Source organism: Myotis brandtii, unplaced genomic scaffold (genome assembly GCF_000412655.1).
Source record: "Myotis brandtii unplaced genomic scaffold, ASM41265v1 scaffold192, whole genome shotgun sequence".
Taxonomy (NCBI): domain Eukaryota; kingdom Metazoa; phylum Chordata; class Mammalia; order Chiroptera; family Vespertilionidae; genus Myotis; species Myotis brandtii.
The window spans coordinates 2,239,589-2,259,079 of NW_005357159.1; the positions used below are offsets into that span (position 1 = coordinate 2,239,589).

At 35.2% G+C, this 19,491-nt stretch overlaps 1 protein-coding gene across 1 annotated transcript in view; it reads right to left on the reverse strand.

The window, feature by feature from the left end:
* Positions 1-16,763, reverse strand: part of SMARCA5 (SWI/SNF related, matrix associated, actin dependent regulator of chromatin, subfamily a, member 5) — a 34,055-nt gene extending 17,292 nt beyond the window's left edge. The window contains exons 1-9 of the mRNA XM_005864878.2: positions 16,668-16,763; positions 13,818-13,984; positions 11,680-11,780; positions 9,909-10,009; positions 8,996-9,175; positions 7,710-7,865; positions 7,491-7,622; positions 4,957-5,025; positions 650-759 (exon numbers count right to left, since the gene is read on the reverse strand). Of these exons, the coding sequence (XP_005864940.1) occupies positions 650-759; positions 4,957-5,025; positions 7,491-7,622; positions 7,710-7,865; positions 8,996-9,175; positions 9,909-10,009; positions 11,680-11,780; positions 13,818-13,984; positions 16,668-16,763 (1,112 nt within the window). The remainder of the gene's footprint in view (positions 1-649; positions 760-4,956; positions 5,026-7,490; positions 7,623-7,709; positions 7,866-8,995; positions 9,176-9,908; positions 10,010-11,679; positions 11,781-13,817; positions 13,985-16,667) is intronic.
* Between the last annotated feature and the right edge of the window lie 2,728 nt (positions 16,764-19,491).

The following is a 19,491-nucleotide window of genomic DNA, read 5'->3' on the forward strand; positions in this document are numbered from 1 at the left end:
CCCAAAAAAAAAAAAAAAAAAAAAATAAAAAAAAAAAAAAAAAAAAAAATGGGGGGGGGGGGGGGGAGAAGCAGCTTACAAGGTTTTCAAGATTTTTATTTTGTCCTATGTAGGTGTTTTAAAAAATAGCCACCATGTATCATCACCATAATTTCACAAAAAGACATTTTATCCTGCCTAAAATAAGACATCAACAAAGAATGGAATCTTTTAAATTAAATAAATGTAGCTTTATGGAATAAAATAAAGAACTGCATTTTTCTCATATCTATACAAATAATCTGCAACTTCAGAGACCAGCACCAATCCCTAACCCAGAATCTACAACCTACTAAGTTAATTATGTATCTCATGTCTGTGCAACCAAAGCATCCTCTTTAAAAAAACTCAAGTAGAGGACTTTATATTGTATCCCTGTTTAATAAATCCCAAGTTTGATTTTCAGATTCATAAACTTCCCATCCTGATTCCATCATCCAATAGTTCTAAGACTTTGTATCATACATTTGATTGGCAAGCCCTGTGTTATATGACCAGAAAACTCTTCATGCTGAGTTCAATCCAGCCAACAGAAATTCCTGGAAGTCATAAATTAGGAAAACAAAATACAAATGAAAATTAGTGAAAAATCAATAGTGATATCACATACCATTCCCTTTGCATTTTGCTGAGACCCACATAGATTTTTACTTCCTTTTTGGGGGGCAAACTCTTTTCAACATCAGCCTTAATTCGGCGAAGGAGGAATGGACGCAAAACCTTAAAAGAATAAAAAACAACAGATGACCTTATCTGTAACCAAAGTATTTAATTTCAGGATCTCAAAATTGCCTATTAGGTACATGGGAAAGAAACTTATCTGTTTAAATATCAAGTGAGTTTTAGGACTTCTCCCTTCCAAATATATAATAATTTATTAGTGAGTTCCTGAAGGGTAATACAATATCATTATTTAATATATGTAATGAGTATATCTTGTTATAGTGTCATAAATTACTAAAAATATTAAGCTTTAAAGATAATGTTTTCAACATTCACTGCGTTTCAGGTTAGAACTAGTTACTTGCATAAAGATTGTCTAACATTACTTAAGAAATAGCAAGATCCACATTAAGATGTCTTTACAGTTACAGTTTTTAAAACCTTCCCAGTCACTATCCCCCTTTCATCCCAAAGGGTAAGCAATATTTTTATACTTTTTAGCATAGTAGATTGGTTTTGCCTGTTATTTTTAACTTTATATACATAGATTCATTTATATCTAGTTTGTTTTATTCAACATCATGCTTACAGACATATCCATGTTGTGTGTAACTCATTTTCATAAACTGTCAAATATGAAACTAAAGAAACCCTGTTTTTATTTGTATCTTCCCTTGTTCTATTTATACTGGCTTATCAAAACACTATGTTCCCCACTGGCCCTCTTCCAGAATTGTCCATGTAAATGCAGCAGGATGAATCCAAGTAAAACCAGCAAAGAAACCACTCAACCAACCCATAAATTCTGGAGTTATTAAATATATGCTTATTAAGGTTTTCTGGGGGTGGGATGTTTTGCAGTACTAGAAAACTGACACATCAAGTAAGAATTATCTCATTCCTAAGTATACCCATGCAAATTCTGAATATCCTCTTTCAAGACTGCAGGAATTTCAGAGCAAAAATTAAGACAGAGTAGAAAGGTCATTACCAGACCTCCTCTTATGGATTTGATAAGCATCTTTGTACTACTTTTCTGAATATAAACAGAGATACAAAACTGGTTGATTCTGTTGTGGGGACTGTTTTACCTATAAGCACTTATCCTATATAATAAAACCTTAATATGCAAATTGACCGAATGGCGGAACAACTGGTGGCTATGATGCAAACTGACCACCAGGGGGCAGATGCTCAACGCAGGAGCTGCCCCCTGATGGTCAGTGCGCTCCCACAGGGGGAGTGCCACTCAGCCAGAAGCCCGGTTCATGGCTGTCAAGCACAGCGGAGGTGGTGGGAGCCTCTCCCCGCCTCCGCAGCAGGTGGACATCCCTCGAGGGGTCCCAGACTTCTAGAGGGCTCAGGGACCCCCCCGCAAAGTGCACGAATGTCATGCACTGGTCTCTAGTCTATTTAATAAAGCAAAGTATACATATATACTCCATAATCCTTCAAATGGGTATATCTAAATTGAGGTCTTACATGTTTAAAACGAAGGTACATAGGAGATTATCACCTTTAAATATCTAACAAAATGAATTTAAGTGCACAAGAATTTTAAAGTACCATATCATTAATTTATATAGTAACTGAACATTCAGACTTAATTTTCCCCGCTGTTCAAATATCCACTATGAGCGAGGCGGATACAAAGAATATAAGTTGTACACTTTAAACTAATATTACATTGTATGCTAGCTATACTTTACTTTAAAAAAAAAAAAAGAAAGAAAGAAAGACAGCCCAGCCAGCACTGGCTTAGTGATTGAACAACGACCTAGGAACCAGGAGGTCACGGTTCAATTTCCTGTCAGGCACATGGCCTGGTTGTGGGCTTGATCCCCAGTGTGGGGCATGCAGATGGCAGCCAATCAATGATTCTCATCATTGACGTTTCTATCTCTCTCTCCCTCTCCCTTCCTCTCTGAAATCAATAAGATGATATGTATATAAAAGAAAAATAAATATGACATGTTTTCTGCCTTTTTGTTTACAATGCATCAGGGAAAACACTTGTAAATTAGTCATTTCAATACCCTGTGCAAAGTCCTAATATGTTAGAATGCCAAGATTATCAAAGATGGAATACACAGGCGTCTCTTGGCTGGCCTCAGCTTTGGTATTCTTAACAGAGGTGACTTAATCAATGAGTCTTAGGCTAGGTACTAATCAAGAAGGCAGGAAAGGGGATACCAGATGTAACTGGAAAATAAGCAGACAGAGAGACTGGAATTAGCATGTTTACAGAAAACTGACATGGGTTCAGCAATTCTAGCAAATTAAAGCTTGACATAAGAAGTGAAATAACTAGACTTAGCAAGAGGGGGTGGGGGTGGAACATAACACCTTATAAGATACATAAATGCCTAACCACTACACTGTACACCTGAATGTCAACTGTAATTTAAAAAATTTTTTTAAAGATGTGAAATAAAGTTGGAGAAATATTAGATCATGTAAAGGGGGTTGAGGGGGATTATGTCCCTCTAAGCCAGCGGTTCTCAACCTGTGGGTCGCGACCCCTTTGGGGGTCGAACAACCCTTTCACAGGGGTCGCCTAAGACCATCGGAAAACACATATATAATTACATATTGTTTTTGTGATTAATCACTATGCTTTAATTATGTTCAATTTGTAACAATAAAATTGGGGGTCACCACAACATGAGGAACTGTGTTAAAGGGTCAAGGCATTAGGAAGGTTGAGAACCATTGATCTAGAAGGTATACTAAGTCAGATAGAGAAAGACTAAGACCATACAATTTCATATATATGTGGAATCTAAATAACAAAATAAACAAACAAAACAGAAACAGACTAATAGTTACAGAGAACAAACCAAGGGTTGCCAGAGAGGAGGGTGGGGGCTGAGTGAAAAAGGTGAAGGGATTACAAACTACAAATTGGTTGTTACAAAATAATCATGGGGATGTAAAGTACAGCATGGAGAATATAGTCAATCCTATATAATAAAAGCATAGTATGTAAACTGTCCGCTTGACCGGAGTTCTTCTGGGAGTTCGACCAGGGGGCAGGCTGGCCAGGGGAAGGGAGGGAGCACTTGGCCAGCAGACAGCAGCCACTAGGGACCCTACCACTAGGGCCTCTAGTAATATAATAACTATGTATGGTGTCAGATGGATACTAGATTTATTGGGGTAATCACTTCGTAAATTGTGTAATTGTCTAACCCAGCGGTTCTCAACCTGGTGGTCACGACCCCTTTGGGGGTTGAACGACCCTTTCACAGGGGTCGCCTAAGACCATAGGAAAACACATATATAATTACATATTGTGATTAATCACTATGCTTTAATTATGTTCAATTTGTAACTATGAAAATACATCCTGCAGATCAGATATTTACATTACGATTCATAACAACAGTAGCATTACAGTTATGAAGTAGCAACGAAAAAAATTTTATGGTTGGGGGTTACCACAACATGAGGAACTGTATTAAAGGGTCGCGGCATTCGGAAGGTTGAGAACCACTGCTCTAAGCCTTAGAGGGACATATGTAACGGAACATATGTAAGGGAACATATGTAATGCGTACAGACGTTTTTGCTTGTCACAAACGGGAGCTTGCTTACTGGTATCTCTGATAGAAGTGTCAGGATGCCATTACACAGGAAAATCAGCTTCCTCCTCCCCCAAAGAATTATCCTGACTGGAATGTCAATAGAAGTTGATTATATACCTTGCTTACAAGGTCTGGCTTTATCCTGTTGGCCAGGGTTTCTTTATCTGGGGGTCTATTAGATAAATTTTTCTATCTACCAGCTTTCACTTGTGAATCTTCATAGCAAGGAAAACTCTGCTCACAATGCACCATGAGCAATTGCTTATACACAGTCATTGGATTTAAGAACTGAACGGATGGAGCTTTAAGCCTTTCAGAATGAAACCTGATATAGATTCTTCTACAGAATGTAAATGGAATTAACCTTTGAAAACTTGTCTATGTTAATCTTTATGCAACTCTTCTTTTCCCCCACTGTACTTCTTTTTAACCCTAAGGGATTACTTTTTCCAATCACTAATCCAGGATTGCATCCCAGGTCCTAACACTAAAAATGCCATACATCACTCCTTCCCCCATTATAAGATCAAATCATTAAGTAGCAGGATTCAAACAGACCAGATTCTAAAGCCACTATATTTTGTTAACAGAGAAGCAATCCACTAATTTAAATCTCTATCATTATTCCCATTTAGAAATGTGTTTTAATCATACTGTAAATACTTACCATGTGAAGCCTCTCAACTAGCTTTTGATCCCCAAGGCAATTGTTTGTATCAAACCAGGAATCAAAGTCCTAGATTAACAAACAAAACATATGCTAAAATCAGAGGTAATAATACAAATATCCTATTATGCTAGCTATAGCACTGATTTCTAGAACTGTTAAATATTTGAGTTGTGAACCACAAAAATCATTTCGTTTTAATCCCCTATTTTTCATAGGTGCACTATTGTTAGCAAATAATTTTATAACTAGTTTGAAAATCATATTATTTCCAAACATTTTTTAAAAAAACATTAAGATGACAATTTTCAGTGAAAATAGTTGGAAAGCAAGTATAAAAATAACTAGAAAATTAATATTCTTGAAATATATCCTGTTTCAGAAAAGCTTAAAAATTAAAATCACGCTCTAGCCGGTCTGGCTCAGTGGATAGAGCGTTGGCCTGTGGACTGAAGGGTCCCAGGTTCGATTCCGGCCAAGGGCGCATGCCCGGGTTGCAGGCTCCATCCCCAGTGGGGGGCGTTGCAGGAGGCAGCCGATCAATGATTCTCTCTCATTGATGTTTCTAGCTCTCTCTCCCTCTCCCTTCCTCTCTGAAATCAATAAATATATTTAAAAAAATAAAATAAAATCACTTCAGAGTTTGTTCTCTAAGACCACACGGACTGTGGTAGGCAGTTAGAGGAGCAGAGCAAGGACGATGGGCCAGGTACAAAAGGTGACCAGGGTGAAAACCCCTGGGTGCCTAGCAAAGGGCAATTATAGGGTGGGACCTCACCCCCAGGGTGATCTTTCTTCCTCTAGCATATTCCTGGTCATGGGATTGGCACTCTGACCTTTTTCCCCTAGAGATAACATCTAGGCCTCAGTTGTATTTCAGCTCCAGGCACAGAAAAGCAGCAAAACCAGACAAGCAACACCATGGCCAAGGATGACCTCAGGAACAGCTGCACTGAATAATGACCCCCTGCCCTGGTGCCTACCCTGAAAGGATAGACTTGGAAAGCTACTGAATAATATTCATTTTGAGCTCTTCCCCTGTCACCTCCCCTAAAAACCTTAGGAGTACTGAAAAGCAGGCCAATTCTATTACAAGAAAATGTATTATAATTAAATAAAAACATTAGTCCAACCAGAGAACAATTAGAAATACTTACATCAGCTGAATTAAAGACATCTGGCAACAAAAAATTAAGAAGTGACCAGAGCTCATGCAAGTTGTTTTGAAGAGGTGTTCCAGTTAGTAATAGTCGATTTGTAGTCTTGAATTCCCTCACTATTTCTGACAACTGAAAGAACCAAGATCATCATTAGTATATTCTGCATGTTGATCACATAATGGCACAAATAATTTTCACATCTAAATATCAAATTACCTTAGATTTTTCATTTTTGATCCTGTGAGCTTCATCTATAACTAAGTACCTCCAATTAAATTTTTTGAAAACAGACTTCTCTTTGATAAGCATTTCATAAGATGTTACACATACATCCCATTCTCCCGGTAATAAAACATCTCTGACAAAAGCAGCCTGTGTAGCAAGACAAGAAAAAAAAAAAAATACATCATGCAGAAATAAACTATATATCAAATTTGTTGGTGACTAGTAATCTAATACACAAAAGTGGTGGGAATATTAAAAAGGGCTAGTTATCTATATTATGCAAGGTTTCTTATCACTAAAGTTAATTTCATTAGTCATTTAAGTGTTGAAGCCATTTAGTAAAAAATAACTGACAATATTAAACAGGGCAAAATTCAACAGACTAACTCTTAAAATGTTTTCTTTCTCAGATTCCACTAGGTCCTGAAATTCTTAGAAGACAGGTTTAGGAAAAAGGGGGATGGGTCTGACATACAGAAAGACAGTGGACTAAAGGATAGTTTGCAGTAAGCATTTTCACGCCTTTCATGTTTATGGACTGTAGTAAGACATTGTATTACTATTCTCATTTTACAAGTAAAGAAGTGAAGCAAATAGTGGTTATTTAAAAAAATAAAATAAAATCACTTCAGAGTTTGTTCTCTAAGACCACACGGACTGTGGTAGGCAGTTAGAGGAGCAGAGCAAGGACGATGGGCCAGGTACAAAAGGTGACCAGGGTGAAAACCCCTGGGTGCCTAGCAAAGGGCAATTATAGGGTGGGACCTCACCCCCAGGGTGATCTTTCTTCCTCTAGCATATTCCTGGTCATGGGATTGGCACTCTGACCTTTTTCCCCTAGAGATAACATCTAGGCCTCAGTTGTATTTCAGCTCCAGGCACAGAAAAGCAGCAAAACCAGACAAGCAACACCATGGCCAAGGATGACCTCAGGAACAGCTGCACTGAATAATGACCCCCTGCCCTGGTGCCTACCCTGAAAGGATAGACTTGGAAAGCTACTGAATATTCATTCTATTGAGCTCTTCCCCTGTCACCTCCCCTAAAAACCTTAGGAGTACTGAAAAGCAGGCCAATTCTATTACAAGAAAATGTATAACATTTAAATAAAAACATTAGTCCAACCAGAGAACAATTAGAAATACTTACATCAGCTGAATTAAAGACATCTGGCAACAAAAAATTAAGAAGTGACCAGAGCTCATGCAAGTTGTTTTGAAGAGGTGTTCCAGTTAGTAATAGTCGATTTGTAGTCTTGAATTCCCTCACTATTTCTGACAACTGAAAGAACCAAGATCATCATTAGTATATTCTGCATGTTGATCACATAATGGCACAAATAATTTTCACATCTAAATATCAAATTACCTTAGATTTTTCATTTTTGATCCTGTGAGCTTCATCTATAACTAAGTACCTCCAATTAAATTTTTTGAAAACAGACTTCTCTTTGATAAGCATTTCATAAGATGTTACACATACATCCCATTCTCCCGGTAATAAAACATCTCTGACAAAAGCAGCCTGTGTAGCAAGACAAGAAAAAAAAAAAAATACATCATGCAGAAATAAACTATATATCAAATTTGTTGGTGACTAGTAATCTAATACACAAAAGTGGTGGGAATATTAAAAAGGGCTAGTTATCTATATTATGCAAGGTTTCTTATCACTAAAGTTAATTTCATTAGTCATTTAAGTGTTGAAGCCATTTAGTAAAAAATAACTGACAATATTAAACAGGGCAAAATTCAACAGACTAACTCTTAAAATGTTTTCTTTCTCAGATTCCACTAGGTCCTGAAATTCTTAGAAGACAGGTTTAGGAAAAAGGGGGATGGGTCTGACATACAGAAAGACAGTGGACTAAAGGATAGTTTGCAGTAAGCATTTTCACGCCTTTCATGTTTATGGACTGTAGTAAGACATTGTATTACTATTCTCATTTTACAAGTAAAGAAGTGAAGCAAATAGTGGTTAAACAATTGGGCTCCAAAACATAAAAACCAATTTGGTAACTTAAAATACTCAAAGTATCTCTAAAGGGAGGAAAAAATATCAAGAATCATCACTGATAACCAAATAAAGGGAAAACAAAATTAAGCATATAATCTTTCAGTACAGGTTGAGTAAATTTTTAAATCTAAGGTCTATGTTTTTAACAGTATTATTTCCATTTCTTCTTCTAAAAGGATGTCAAATTGATAAACATTTTAACTTTATTTCGATAGCTATCATACCAACTCACCAAATTACTATAATTGACTTAGTCCATTTTAAAAAATTACTATTTTATGACTATTAACATTATATGCTCCAATCCAAAAAACTGACTCCTTACATTTCCAACCACCTCACACACTTATCTTCTTCTAAAAACAAGAAAATGCTTCTAGAATGAGAACACAGCCTTTGATTTTATACAACCACCCCCAAAAGCAGGAAAAACAAACTATATTCTCACAGCTCTCTATAGTCTATAAATCCTTTCCCCCAATATGATTCTTAACCCCCAAGGCAATACTACATTTGTAAATTACTAATATTTGTAAAGACCAAGTTTATTATGGACCTCTGCTCTTTTATCCCTCCTCCAGCTATTCCCTCTGCACCAAACCTAAATTATTTTAATATCAAAAATACTAGAAACTTACTCTTTGTTCTTTATCTCCTATTAAACAAACAGATCTAAGTGTTGGTACCCATCTCTTGAATTCACTCATCCAGTTGTGTAATGTAGACTTAGGAACCAAAACCATGTGAGGGCCAGGAATGTTTCTATAGTGTTTCATGTATCCAAGAAGAGAAATTGTTTGAAGAGTCTTTCCCAAGCCCTGAAAGATTTCAGAATAACCACAAAGTAATTAAAAACAACAACAACAAAAATAGACTTCCATATTTATACTTTCTGACATATTCATTTAAAAGAAAAGCTATGTGTTTTTAATAGCTAACAAATGACAAAGATTTGATATGTGCCACGTTTATGATTATTGTGTCATTTAAATCTTTACAAGTCTGTGAAGGAGGTCACCAAACAGAGCTACGGAAACCCATTTCTTTTGACTCCATACTTTCTCCAAACAATTGAATGTTTTATCACTATAGGTATATGGAAATGTTTTTAAACATTCACTACATAACTAGTAAGTAAACAAGAGATAAAATGTTTTATGAGACAGAACTGCACAAACTGCCCCCCTAAAAAAATATTTATTGATGATAAATTAAACATTCAATGACCTCAGTTGTTTTCTATAGAAGTGGGGGAAAATGGCAAAATCATTACATTACAAAAGTCAACCAAAAGCATGTTTCTCAAAATGTATTTTTTAAATGTATTACTTTCATAGATAATAATAAATAATTCCTCACAATTGAAATATAGATCCCACTTTATGAACAAAAGCAAGCTGCTTATATCAGTTTGTCAGAGAATTAGTTTGCTAACAGTTCTAGATTGTAATAAAAAAAAAACTATGTTATACTGTCTTCACTTTTACAAACATAATGGTATAAATTTTAAATTGCAAAATAACACCTTCTAAAAAACTACCAAACACATACCATTTCATCTGCAAGGATACCATTGATTCCATTCTCATACAAAGAAATGAGCCAGTTTAATCCCCGGACTTGATAATCTCTCAGTTTACCCCACTTTACATCTAAAAACAAAAGAGAAAACAAATACATATTTTAAAGACAAGAAATATAGGTAGGCAGTACCCTTCATCTGACACTCAGAGGTTTAACTTGGGCCTACATGTCTTTACTCTTTCTTTACTAGATTTTAGAATGGGAAATTTGAAAGTTCTAATTTTGCAAGTCCCTGGAGGCAGTGACTGTGGTCTTGAGTGAAGTAGGAATAGATGGATAGGAAAGATAACCAGATGTAGGAAACATGACTGTAGACACAATACCCACCAAACACTCGGGTTCCTGTGCTACCCATTTTTTGGTCCTGGAGGCTCTTATTTCCTTTTTTAATGTCATCACAAATGTTTCTAACCAAGTGTTTTTACCTTTCATGATGATCCAAATAGAGGTTCTCAGAGGATTTTATTTTCCTAACTAAGGGAAAATAGAAAATAAAAAGACTGCTTTTCCTTTATCCTTTTAAGTTACTTTTCCAATAGTTCCTACAAAGAGATACTATCGCCCTGGCTGGGTGGCTCATTTGTTTGGAGTGTCATCTCACACACCAAAAGGTTGCAGGTTCAATCCCCAGTAGGGCACATATGGAAGGCAACCGATTAATGTTTCTCTCACATCAATGAAATGTCTTTCTTTCTCTCTCTCTTTCTTCTCTCTCTAAAATATATTAATAGAAAAATCAATAAACATATCCTCGGGTGAGGATAAAAAAAAAAAAAGAGAGAGAGACGATCTCTCTTTCAGGGTTTACTACATATCCCTCCCCCCTCCCCTATTACCAAGTACTGTATATACATCCCAATCACCTGATTTTTTTAAAATTAGTACATTCAGTACCCCCATCCTCTTTCAAAAAACACTACTTCAGGATGAAAAGCTAACCAATGTTGGGAAAACTAGTTAAATGTAGGACTGTGAGAAAGAAATAACCCAAATAATTCAATTTCCTTCCCCCTTGTACCATACAACTGTCTCTGGCCTCTAGCATCATGAAAAGAAATGAAACTGGGTACTCTATAAACCCCCCTTAAAAAGTGCAAGTACACTCTACACAAATTGCTGAATTTCTAACCAGATTTTGTCTTGCCTCAAGTTCAATTTCCAAAGAATTCAAGTTAACAGCAATAAAAAAACAAATCCAAACAGCATGTCATATATGTATGTATGTATGTGTGTGTGTGTGTGTGTATTCATTAAGGCAACAATTAACACAATGGCATTTTATGCCCCTTTGAAATCAGCACCTCTATCACAATATACTATCATTTCCATTAAAAAAAATCTGAAGTTTATTTCACAACCAGTGAAATAAATTTCAAAAGACTGCTAAACATTCCCTTTATAAATTACAGCCAAGATAAATCCAAAACATTAACCAAAGGATGTCTCAAAAGGGGATTTTTCACCCTAGCCAGTTTGGCTCTGTGAATAGAGCATTGGCCTGAGGACTAAAGGGTCCCAGGTTTGATTCAGGTCAAGGGTATGTACCTTGGCCCTGGTCGGGGCACGTGCAGTAAGCAACCAATTGATGTGTCTCTCACATCAATGTTTCTCTCTCTCTTCCCCTCCTTTCCACTCTCTAAAAATCAATGGAAAAATATTCTCAGGTGAGAATTAACAACAAAAAAAGGGGGGTGAGGGAGTTTTCTAAAAATCAAGTAATTAAGTTCGTAATACATACATGAAGGAGAGTCTTCAAATCGAGTACAAACATTAGTTGCTTTGGAGCTTTCTGTTAATAGTTCTTCATCCTCCTCTTGCTCAGTTCTACGGTGTCGATAACTATTAATTTTAAAATAAAACCAAGTGTTATCAGTTTGGGCTGTAATTTTAACTAGCTGCAACTATTTCAACGTTAACAGTTAAGTTGGCTGACCAAGATCCCATAATAGTAATTAAAAATAGTATTTAAGTTAACAATCGAAATAGTAAATTTAAACTGGAAATGTTTTACAAGGTTTTCTAAAATATAGAACTGTTTAAACAAAGTAGTACCCTAAGTTAACCAGAACCAATAAACTTAAATGTGATAATTTATTTTCAAGGAAATATGCAATCAGTTAAACCTCATAATTTGTATTTCAAAGTTACCTTTTTATGTATTTTTATCAGAAAAAAATAGTTCCAGAAATCACATTTTTAAAGCTACCATTTTCACCAAAAGCTGCAGAATATGCAGAATAGACACATAGGAACTTAAGCAATGACTCTTAACCATAGATTCATCAGAATTATGCAAAGCTTTTTGAATACACAACCCCAGATTCAATATCCCAAGAGTCAGATACTAGTACATCCCTTTACAAACTAATTTTCTTAAGTCATAATAATGCCAGATGTCTTAATCCCGAAAGGGCTTAAGAAATAAAGTAAATTTTAGGTTAGCAAAACTAGTTACTCTCCAATTCTGAAGCATACAATTTTACACCTTTATACTTCCAAATGTTCTCACTTAAATTAGAAAATAGCAGATTATGCCACTATTATGACCTCTAAATCTAATTTATAGCTTAATTTCTACCAAGGGAAGAGAAGAAATCTATTAACTGAGGTGACCTTTCCCTAATAACCCTTACAAGTAGACCAAGCTAAACAATTTTGTATTTACTATAGAATATCTAGATCTCATCTTAATAGAAGTGTTTTTCATGACACCATATTGACTACCCTATTACATATCCACTATAGTTCATATTTCTAGAGGATGAGACCGATGCCATTTAAACAGCTGCAAACTTAAGTCTGAAGCAATTTAAACACATCTGAAGTATAATGTTCTCTCTTATGAAGTTTCATAAGTATTAAAACAATAGCATTCTAGTTGTATACAATGGATAAGGAACAAAATATATTGGATGAGTGGAAAATCCAAATAAAATGAGGTCTTATGCTTATGTTTTCGATGATAATCCCTTTAAGACAGAGATTATACTTCCCATGCTTCTGTAAATTGTGTAGTAAGTTTAAGATGGTTGATAACAGTTTGTAATTTCCTCTTTTAGATAACCTTGAGTATTTTCATTCCTTACTTATCACATTTCATTTTTCACACAACCATTTAGGGCAGTAGTTCTCAACCTTCCTAATGCCTCGACCCTTTAATACAGTTCCTCATGTTGTGGTGACCCCCAATTTCATTGTTACAAATTGAACATAATTAAAGCATAGTGATTAATCACAAAAAAATATGTAATTATATATGTGTTTTCTGATGGTCTTAGGTAACCCCTGTGAAAGGGTCGTTCGACCTCCCCCAAAGGGGTCGAGACCCACAGGTTGAGAACCGCTGATCTAGGGAGTTGAGACTGCCATATATCTATTAATTATTACTAATTAAACATCTTAGTTATCCAACTAGCACAAAAATTCTAAAGCAGAATTAATAAATTCAACATAAAAGAGTTATTTCACACTTTGAACAATATCTTGACATGTCAATTGTGTAAAGACAACTAAGAATGTAACAAAAATTTTAAACAAATTGCTGTGGCAAAAATCATCATAATATTCCACAGATCAGCAGAGACTTAACCTCTGCATTTGTTTCCTCTCCAAGGAACAGCATAAATAGCATAAAATTTGAATTCCCTACTCAATATAGTTGTTGCAATCCACAAACTGTATAATGCTATAAAAAATAAGGCACTATAAAGATATATTTATTTATTTATACATGTATGAATACATCCTGCCCAAACCAATTGGGGCCAAATAAATAACAGAATTAAAACAATTTTTTAAATGAAATGATTTTAAGCTTCTAATAAAGATTATAAAAATAAATCTGAGTCCAACTATGAAGTATAAACCATTACTCACTCGCCAACTGATAGCAAATTCTGTTTCTCATCCTTTTTGATTCGTGGGCGCCCTGGTTTCATCTTCAAAGGTGAGGTTGGAGTCTTCTGAGCAGCAGGCTGAATGAAATGTGCAAACAGCTCTGTCTGCTTTAATAAATACTCAAATCTATTTGCTCTGTCAGTTTGCTGCAAAAAATTTTGAGACACATTTTGTTAGATTAATATAAATTACTTCAGAAATCAAAGTTTTAACATGTCTCCATACAATGAACACAGCAATAAAAAGGAACAAGCTACCGATACATGCAACAACATAGATTAGTTTCAGAAGCTTTATGCTATATAAAAGAAACCAATCACATATGACTGACTATACATACTGTATGACTCTACTTTTATAAAATTCTAACTAATGATAGAATGCAGATCTGAAGTAGCAAGGGGAAGAGGGCAGGAGCAAACTTTTTTGAGATGATGGAACTGTTTTACATCATAATTGTAGTGGTGGTTAAATGACTACGAATGTGTACCAAAACTTGAATTAAGAACTTGAAATTGTTGTGTAAAAATTATACTCCAACAGAGCTGACCAAAAATAGCAAATGCAAATTTAGAAGACATAATGTAATATAAGTTAATTTATCCAAAAGTGGAGAAAAATGCATTGGTCATTAATCAGGCTGTGCCAATTTTAAAAAGGTATCAAGCATGGAAAGCACCTATTAAGTTCATTAATTATCCATTAACCCAATGTAGGTTTAATACTATTTCTTCCTTTCATATCTAACATCTGTCATTTTCAACAGTCCCTAGTATCACACCAAGAATGAAATAATTTGAACAGAAAAATTTAAGATCCTTGAAATCAAGTTTTTATAAAAATAAACAATGAAATCTAAAGTCATTAGGCAACAGACCCTTTGCAGACACACTAGTATTTTGGTTTTAAAAAGGGGAAACAAGAGCCCTAGCAGGTTTGGCTCAGTGGATGCATCTGCCTGTGGACTGAAGGGTCCCGGGTTCAATTCCTATCAAGGGTACATGGCCAGGTTGCAGGCTCAATCCCCAGTGGGGGTCATGCAGGAGGCAGCTGATCAATGATTCTCTCTTATCATTGATCTTTCTATCTCCCTCCCTCTCCCTTCCTTCTCTGAAATCAATAAAAATACATTAAAAAAAATAACAATAAAAAGGGGAAACAAGAGCAACAAATAGAGAAACCACTTATTTTTTAAATATCAGTTTTACAATGAATTTTACAAAGACCTTTTACCTAGCAAGCAAACACCAGAGGCATCCATATACCACTGCATTGTAAAAGCTATGTAATTTTTTAAAAAATCACACCAATATAAAAACTGAAGGCCAGCCCTAACCGGTTTGGCTCAGTGGATAGAGCGTCGGTCTGCGGACTGAAGGGTCCCAGGTTCGATTCTGGTCAAGGGCATGTACCTTGGTTGCGGGCATATCCACAGTAGGGGTTGCGCAGGAGGCAACTGATCGATGTTTCTCTCTCTCATCAATGTTTCTAACTCTCTATCCCTCTCCCTTTCTCTCTGTAAAAAATCAATAAAATATATTTTTAAAAAACCTGAAGGCCAATTTGCTACCAGCAAGGCACATGGTGAGAATGTTTCGTTAAGTCAAAAAATGACAGTCTTCTTAATTCATATATAATCGAAGAAAAGCCAAGAACATGCAACTAGAAGATACTGGGTCTAAAAAAAGACTATTCAATTGTTGCAATTGTTTGAAATCAAGAGAAATACGCTCTGGAAATAAATTTAGATAGGTTAAAACCTAGCCATTTTAAGGTAAAAACTATTCTACATTCTTCAAATCACTGAGTAAGTATTCTTCACTTCTTTCACATTATCATCTTAAGTAGCTGTTCAACAAATACTTCTATCAGAAAAGGTACTTTGTCTCTTTATGAAGTTTTCATTATAGTCTAATATCAAAAACAAACATAATAGGTAAATTATGTTAAATTGTCAGAAAGTAATAAATGCTCAGGGGTAAAATGGTTGGAGGCATTTGGGCTACAAATAAATATGGCAGATGAAAACCAATGATAAGGATAAAAAATATCTAGGAAGAAATGTTCAGAAAGTAATGAACAAAAGAAAAGTCAAGTAAATAGGATATCATCAAAGAAAAAAGGGTCTCTCAGGCAAGTAAAAATCTCTGAGGCATGGTCAATAATGTGAAAGTCAAGTGAGATCAGGGAGAATGAAGCTAAAATTAAGCCACAGAATTGGCAATTAGAATCACTAACACAGTGTTAATAGCAAAATCTAAATTGTGACAGTTAAAGGAATGAATGGAAAAAGTAGAGCTGTCAACTATCTCTTTTTCTGTAAACAAGTTTGACAACAAATAAAGGAGATGGAACAGTTACAGGTACACACACATTTAAATTTAAAGCTTTTTGTAAATACTGGTTAAATGACATACAACAAAAGTTTCCTAGAGGATATGAAATGTGAGCTGGGTCTTTCAAGGATTCAATTATAACATCATGTCCTCTTTTGTAAAGATCCCATGCATATTGAATGCTATGAGCAAGGAGCTTATATTATTCACTTTAATAACAATTTCTCTAGTCTTTAACTCATCTCACTGATGCTAAATTTTAAAATAAAGGGGGTTTTAACACAATCCATATAATTACATAGTATTATGTGAATTCATGTAAGACTTCTATATTTGCTCTATATAGGCAAATAAGATACAGGTTAAAGAATCCCATGTTATACATTTCAATTGGCTATCGATGCCTAAATTAAATAGAACAGAAGTTTGGTATAGTCAATCACCTAATAAAAAGTTATTATTATAGACTCTATTCATATAACCTAGAACATACCATTTTTTCTTCATAGGTTGGATCTGGTTCTTGGATTTCTTTTTGCTTTCCAGGAGATGCATCATCAAATACTTCCTGGTAGGAGGGAAAAATCATGGATTGTTTTTCAAGAATAGTCAACACACCATTTTTAGACTGATTTCTGCCCGAAACACATTATAAGTAATATATTCTTGTCCCAGATAATTAAATGGCTATCACTACCTTATAGAAAACCTTGATGAAATGTAACACCAAAATGATACAACCTATATATTAACACACATATGTAAACAGCATGGCTACTGACAATAAAACAGATTATTATCTACAACATCCTAGAACAAAATTATCTTCAGCAAATCTATTTCTTTTTCTAATAAAAATTATGAGATCAAATTAAACAGTTAAAAAGTGAAGAAAATGTTTCCTTTTACAGTCAAACCTCAATTCTCGAACATCTCCCATCCTGAACAATTCCTTCTCAACTTGACAACCCTTTCATGCTTATACCTGTACGACGTCATGCATCTCTCAGACACACAAAAAAAAGAGAGAATTCTCGAGTATGCGTCAATTTATTGCTGTGAATATTTTTGTGGGTTTTTTTTTTGCTTTTGTTGCTGATTATTAAGTTTTCATTTTTTACTGTACATTTCCTTTTTGTTAAATTTTCAATTACATTTCATGTCCTTTTTGTTTTAAAGTATTATTTATAGATCAAACAGTACAGTAGACATGTAGTGTATATAAGAAAGGTTACAAAAGGGAATCATTTGGGGGTCCAGAACGGATTAATTCCATTTACATTATTTCTAATGGGAAAAAAATGCTTCAGTTTTCAAACAGCCTTCTGTAACGAATTAAATTCGAGAAACAAGGTTCCACTGTAATCACAAAATTGCAGTATCAACTATGCTACTATACAAATGTACACCTGGGAAGTAGTATTATTTAGTCACCCTGATTTCTATCTTTCGGAATATTGCAAAAAATTTTTCATGTTGCTTAAGTTGAATACAGTCTGATTCCTACATTGGTAATAAATGTGTTACTCTTGCAAATTTATTCTTCCTGGTATTAAAAATGCCACAAACCACATAAAAAAAACAATACAGTACTAACTTCTACACTGCAAAGTCCTAATCATCTATTTCAAAAACAACATAAGGTCCAGCGCATGTAGCTCAGTGGGTGAGCATCCACCTATGAACCACAGTTGAATTCCTGGTCAGAGCACAAGCCTGGGTTGTGGGCTCAATCCCCAGCAGGCAGCATGCAATAGGCAGTAGATAGATGTGATGTTTCTTATAGATGTTTCTCCTTCCCTCCCTCTCTAAAACTCAATAAAAGCATATTTAAAAACAAAAATAAAATATTTCTGTGACAGTCAGCTTTGTCAAAAAAAAAAAAAAAACCCACAACAAACCTGCTTTATATTCTATGTTCAAACACGAAAAGGGCATTAAAATTTTTTTCAACTGTGAAACATTATTGTCAGGAATTATAACACATTTATGCTCAAACCTGGTTTTTACCAGTAAACCTCAATGATTTCTAAATTCAGTTTTAAAAAAAAAATACTGAAGGTACATTTATTTTAAAAGACACACAAAAAATCACACTATAATATGAAAAAAACAATTAGTGAAAGACTAATAAAAGACAAAATTAGTAATATTCCTATACTGAGAAGTTTGAAATAACTAAGTCATTCTTCAGTAAATAAAACTGTCAACTATCTTTTTTAAAAGAATATGACAGGACACATGTTGGAAAAGGGTCAGTTTCATAGCCAGACCTAGGTTCTATGATAGGTTCTACTTTCCCATTGGGCAAAGAAAAGCATCACTGACTTCATATGGTACTTGTTATCAGATCAATATTCATACTAACTTTAACTCAACTTTAAAAACAGCAACTGAACAAAATATTTATTTTAGGCTCTAAATTACTATTTTCTGATGTTTAAATAAGATCTCTAGTGAGACATTGGTTGTTATTCCAAAATTTGAATGACAGATCCTCTTGAGAAGCGAATGGAGACTATGAACATCACTTTGTAAAGAATTGCTCATTTAGATACACTATTTCAGTGTCACAGATTTTCAACCCCCCTTACGCCATGGAGCAGATTAAACAGCCCTGGTGATCCAAAAGAACCATTTAAAACCTTAAGGAGGGAAAAAATAGGCATCAGTAGATAGGAATTTGAGGCAAATCTCAAATCACTTAAAACTACAGAATATCAGGTATCCTATTCCACTAAAACCTACTAAACCACTCAAAGTTCTCTTTAAAATAACACAGCCCTAGCCAGTCTGGCTTAGTGGACAGAGCGTCCGCCTGTGGACCAAAGGGTTCGGGTTTGAGTCTGGTCAAGGGCACGCAACTCGGTGGCAGGCTCTGCCCTGGCCTGGGCCCCGGTCAGGGCGCGTGCAGGACACAACCAGTCAATGTGTTCTTCTTCCACTCTCTCTAAAGATCAACGAAAAAATATCCTCGGGTGAGGATGAACAAAACAAACAAAAACTCGTAACACAATGTCACTTCACCCCAAACTAGACCTTTGGTGACCAAATAAAATAAACTATTGCGCCAGATGCTTCAATGGTCAACTGCGCTACGGGTTCCTTACTGTGTCAACTCTGCACTAAGGTTCATTTTGAGAGCAGCAATACCTTCATGCTGCCTATCCAAGGATGGAAGGATCCCAGAAACCTTTGGGCCTAAAGCCTACACAGACTGAAGGCCAAGAATAAAATCTGGAAGAAGCACTTTGTTCCCAGACATCGCAAAACCTTGGAGCACACCCAAGAGACCCGCCTGGCGCTCCCTGCTCTGT